General features: G+C 42.6%; 1 protein-coding gene across 1 annotated transcript in view; it reads right to left on the minus strand.

Moving 5' to 3' along the window:
• Positions 1-3031: 3031 nt before the first annotated feature.
• Positions 3032-5253, minus strand: part of dmbx1a (diencephalon/mesencephalon homeobox 1a) — a 16837-nt gene continuing 14615 nt past the window's right edge. Inside the window, exons 3-5 of the mRNA XM_035670457.1 lie at positions 4746-4945; positions 3599-3998; positions 3032-3471 (exon numbers count right to left, since the gene is read on the minus strand). Of these exons, the coding sequence (XP_035526350.1) occupies positions 3032-3471; positions 3599-3998; positions 4746-4945 (1040 nt within the window). The remainder of the gene's footprint in view (positions 3472-3598; positions 3999-4745; positions 4946-5253) is intronic.

Consider the following 5253-nt stretch of genomic DNA (forward strand, 5'->3'; position numbering starts at 1 on the left):
TTTTGGGGGGGGGGGGGGGGATGGGTGTTAAGAAAAGAGAGAACAAGAGTATTGTGTTATGTTCTCTGGTCCAGATGGCCCCATGGGAGGAAATCTTGCCATGTACCTGGACAGATTCCTACTCTGGATAACAAGGACATTCACTGCTGCTGCATATCCACACCACAATCTTATCAGTCACACAATCAGGACGCCCTTGGTCGAGGACACACACACGTACTGAATGTGGTGTAATAAAAAACAACAAGGTTAGGGTGAGGTGTTACATCCACATTAACGCTGCTAATCTGGTGAGATCATCATCCTCCTCTATCCGATTTTTGGATGGTGGTCATTCATAACGGTCGGATACAAACTGCTCAGTGCAGCAGCCGAGGTGCATTTGTTATTTACACACGCTGAGGGGGGAAAATATATGTTAAAGGCCAATTCAATTAACAGCAGAGCAATGTCATACAGCTGGGGCGATGCACTTAACAGTACATGTAAACTTTACTGTGGGAAGAGCAAGGGCACATTCTGGAGGAGGCAGCAGAGATGCACAATTGCTACATTGTGTGTGTGTGTGAGAGAGGGCAGGGTTGGGTGGGGGTCTGTGCATTTTGACAAACCATGCTGTTAAAGATATAATAGCAGCATAATCACCGCCCCGGGCCGTCATTCTTCAGGATAATGGCCTGCTTATTCATTGGGGATGGCTTATGTCTCCATGCGGCTTTTTTATTTTTCAAATTTTTCAGATTACGTTGTTCTTTTCCTGCCTGTTTTGCTCACGTAGTCTTTGTCTTCCTGCAAGTTCTCATACATTTTATTTTTTTACTGCTCTCTTAATTTGACCTTGCCATCCCTGCATTGTCTTGATGCTTTTCTTCACCTTGCCATTTCTTTTTGCTATCACCATCACCTTTTCTCTCTTACACTCATTAGTGAGACAGAAAAAAAGCCAAACTGATGTCACCTTAAATATTTTACTTTTACTCATATTTCACATTTGCAAGTATGCAAACCAACTCAATCAATAGGTCTTCCTACACACTGAAATTAACAACATTCAAACATAATATCCTGACGCTTTTCTCTACTTCTAAATTCATGCTGTTTAATCACATTTGTGTCGCAGATCTGAAGAACGCTCCGGTCAAGCTATCACCATCACATCACTGTGTAAATATGCAGCACAGATAGAGAAGTCTTCATTATAAACATCTCCAAGCAAGGTTTTTATTTGAGATTATTTTACAACAACACTAGTTCAAGTCTACATTGTTAGGGAGGAGCAAAGAAACAACACTGCTGATGGTCCACTCACTCTCTCCTCCACCATTATAAATCTATCTACCACTGGACCAAGTAGTTTGACAGAGACAGTGGGGGGGCAGCATTAGAATAATAGCAACAACAGAACTCAAATAGAGTCAAGACAGCAGTACACAGAGGACGTGGGTCAATTATTCACTGAAATCACTTTCTTTGACTTCAGGCTTTTCAGTCTGGATTGTAAGATAAAGAAGGTGGCAGTCTTCCTTCAATCCAAATTTGTTCAATTGCTTCTTTCCAGACACTTCCAGAGAAGAAAGTGAACACATAAAATATTATTTCAACCCAGGACCATTACACAGACAACCAAGAGAGGAGGGGAAGACAGGGCTGCCGGTGAGCTCAGCAAATACAATCTTACAATCTGACAGCTAAAGGAATTTGAGTCCATAATCAATTATACACCATAATAGGAACTTTACAATTACCTTACCAGTAAACATTAATAGATAGAGTTTTTTTATTTTACATACTAAAATAATGTGCATTTTTTTCATATGAAGACATTAGCTTCCAGAACACATTAACAGAAAACATCAGAGACGTGTGTGATTCTCCTCATCAAGTGCTAACAGTCAGTCTGACTTTCAATGAAAAGCTGCATGTTTCCTCAAGAGAATATTAAGGCGGGAATAAAATATGGGCCGAGACATTTATCCAAAAGTCCAAATTTGTTTACCATATCATTTTGTATTCAAAGGAAATTGATCAACTCATGGTAAAGTGATGTCAGTCATGTTGCTACCTTAATTGACCGTTTTAATGCACAGACCTTTTGAATTTATAAACGCGGTCTTAAATGGTATGCATGTTCATAATTGCATTTGCCCCAGCTCCCTCAGCCCAGGGCAAAATGTAATTAAAAGCTCTGAGAATTTAGTCACTGAAATCATTTTCTCATTATCAAGCCAGCCTCTGTACAAAGTGGAATATTACTGGCCATTAAACTGGTAAATTAGTCACTTTTAATTATGCTGTTGAGGACAACATGGCTTGAAGTTTATTTTTATTTATGTGCTGTTATGTAGTACATGCTATGTACATAACCAGCGCTGCTTAATTGAAATGTCAATGGTCCTGTGACAATAATGGTCTCTTTGCTGCACGAGCGCTGCCTTTTTCTTCCTGGCCAACGAGCCTAATTCCTTCAAAAGTGCCTCATTTATTCACATTATCCTTGTAAACATTGTTTCTATTGTCTTTTAATCTGAGTGCATCCATGGTGTTTGGTGTGTGTGTGTGTTTGTGTTCATCATTCTCTGTTTTGTTTTTTTTATTATTTCAGATGTGAAGAAGGTCCAGCATTACATGTCTGTTGGAAACGTCTTCATATGAGTCAGGAACATGTTCACTGTCTCCTGAGTCGGGACATTCAGTTGACCCGTCGCATTATTCGAGTTTAATATCTTGTGGGATTTCTATTTCCGAGGTTACACTTCTGGATGTTGAGCTGCAACGGAAGCTTAGAGGAGTCAAAGAAGCTGTGGACATGTGGTCTGACTTAAAAAGCTGTTAAATGGAGTTCTGTAGGTCCAGTGCATGTTGTCATGTTTTATTTTTGTATCTCTGCATGTCCTGTGCCCATGGCCTCAGGAAGGGCTTAGTATATGGTTCCTAAAGAACTATCACAGTCACACAGACACGCAGTAGGATGGGATGACGGGTAGGCCGAGTCTCTGGCCTACTTTACATTGTCCTCCATACAATCTGATTCTCAGTTAGACATTGTGTCCAGTCCCAGTGAGGCAGCATGCTGCTTGGCCCTCAGACGCAGGTTCTCGATGCTGGTGGTCTTGTTGTTGTGGCTGGTGAGGCCGCCTGCAGCAGACGCCTGCAGCAGCGGGCTGTTCCATACCTGCTGAGCGTGATGGGACAGGGACTGGTAGTAAGACTGGCAGGGCAGAGAGCCCAGCGGCGCGGGGGGCATGTTGACATTCATCCCCAGGTAGGGGAGAGAAGATGGGGCAGAAAGGTCAAAAGCAGGGTAGTGCACCAGGTTGTTAGTGGCAGCCATGTGCTGGCGAAACTGCTCCTGCAGGCGAAACAGGCTGAGAGGGGAGGAAGAGTAAGAGTGGCCCTGAGAGAGGGGGCCGCTGCTGGCCAGGCCACCGCTGGAGGAAGAGGGGGTCACGGACGGAGAGACCAGGGGAGAGTCTGGGGAGGGAAAAAAGAGATACATCTAATTATTTATAGTATAGTATTATAGTCAGCACATGAGAGATCACATTATAAGGACAGGAATTCCTTGTCGCAGTAAAAACCAAGTGTCCAATGTTCTTACCTGGTTTAGGGCTGAGTCTTTTGCAAGCCGGAGAGACGTCCCCAGGAGTCATAGCTCTCTCACACTTCACCTCCTCTCTCTGAGATTTACTCTCGTCTTCCTTATCAGTCGCATTATCCTCCGTCGCTGACTCGCTGCCAGAGTGTTCTGCTGACGTGACGTTCAGCTCCATGTCCAGCGGTACGGGACGGACTACAGGACCCTCTGTCTCCAGAGAAGAGGAGGAGGAGGAGGAGGATGAAGGAGGGAGCTGGGTGTCAGGAAGGATAGTTGTAGAGGGAGGTGTGTCCTCCTTCTCACTTCCTCCTTCCCCTGATGCCTCCTTCTGCTTTTGGAGCTGCTCCTTCTGGAGGCTGCGCTGCTTCTTACGAAACTTGGCTCTGCGGTTTTTGAACCAAACCTGATGGCAGAGGGATGAAGAGGGAGAGTTAGAGGGAGAACAAGCAGAAAAGAAGTACAACAGTGGATGAAAACTGTGACAGTCAATTTATTTCAGTGAGCATCAAATGATTGAGCAGCCAATGAAAAGCCCAAAAAGTCAATACAGCAATAACAAGCCTGTATACAAGGCTGTAACAGAATAACTTACAGTTTAAAATGATTAAATAAACTTAAACTTAAATCAAAAGCAGCATTTGAATTTATACTTTTTATTTTTTTGTATTCAGATGGATAACTTCCATTTTCTGTTTTGCAGGAATAAGTTAAGCTTCACCGAGTGTGACTAAGGCACTCCTTAAAAAGTTTGAATTTTTTTCTAAATAATGCAAACGTCACTATTTTCAACTAAAACTATGTAAGATTTTTTTTATTAAAGCAGCAGACAATTAAAGTAGGCATATTGTTTTATTTTCTTTCTCTATTATTTTGATTAATCCCATAATTTTTTTACAACCAATGAAAAAAGTGACATCCCAAAATAACAGGCTAGTCCACCCCCATAAATATCGGTTGATAATAAACAAATACTACAAAAAACTGTAGCAGTTCCCATAAGATAGGAACCCTGCATTAAAACTGCGGAAATAATACAAAAGATGCACGTAATAAAACCACAATTAAACTCACTATCTATTGCTACAAACATACATATCACATATATATATATGTGTGTGTGTACTGCACAGTGTTGTCCGGTTGGGCGTACCTGCACACGGGCCTCGGGCAGGTTGGTGCACATGGCCAGCCGCTCCCTCATCACCACATCCGGGTAGTGGGTCTTCTGGAAAGTCTTCTCCAGCGCTTCCAGCTGCTGTGCGGTGAAGGCCGTGCGGCTCCGGCGCTGTTTGCGGTGCTGAGAGCCGTAGCGAGCCTCCAGGATGATGTCTTGAAATGCGCAGCCGTTGGAAAGGAAAGACACACGGCAAGTTTATTTTACTGGGAATGATGGGATTGCTTTATTTGCATGAAGGTCAGCTGCACCTTGTCTGTAACGGAGGACGTAAAATATTACAGTTTGACCGCAAATCAGCAGCCTATAACACTAGTTTTATATTAGGCTACTTTCTTATTCTTTAATCATTATTTAATTAATGGATTGTCTGTTTCCAAGATTATTAGACATGTTACAAATACTGAACTACATACAGTCTGTATATCTCTGTGTGTGTGTGTGTGTGTGTGTGTGTGTGTGTTAGCGTGCACTCAATTACCAG

Source organism: Morone saxatilis, unplaced genomic scaffold (assembly GCF_004916995.1).
Source record: "Morone saxatilis isolate NCDOM2014 unplaced genomic scaffold, NCSU_SB_2.0 Contig23, whole genome shotgun sequence".
NCBI lineage: Eukaryota > Metazoa > Chordata > Actinopteri > Moronidae > Morone > Morone saxatilis.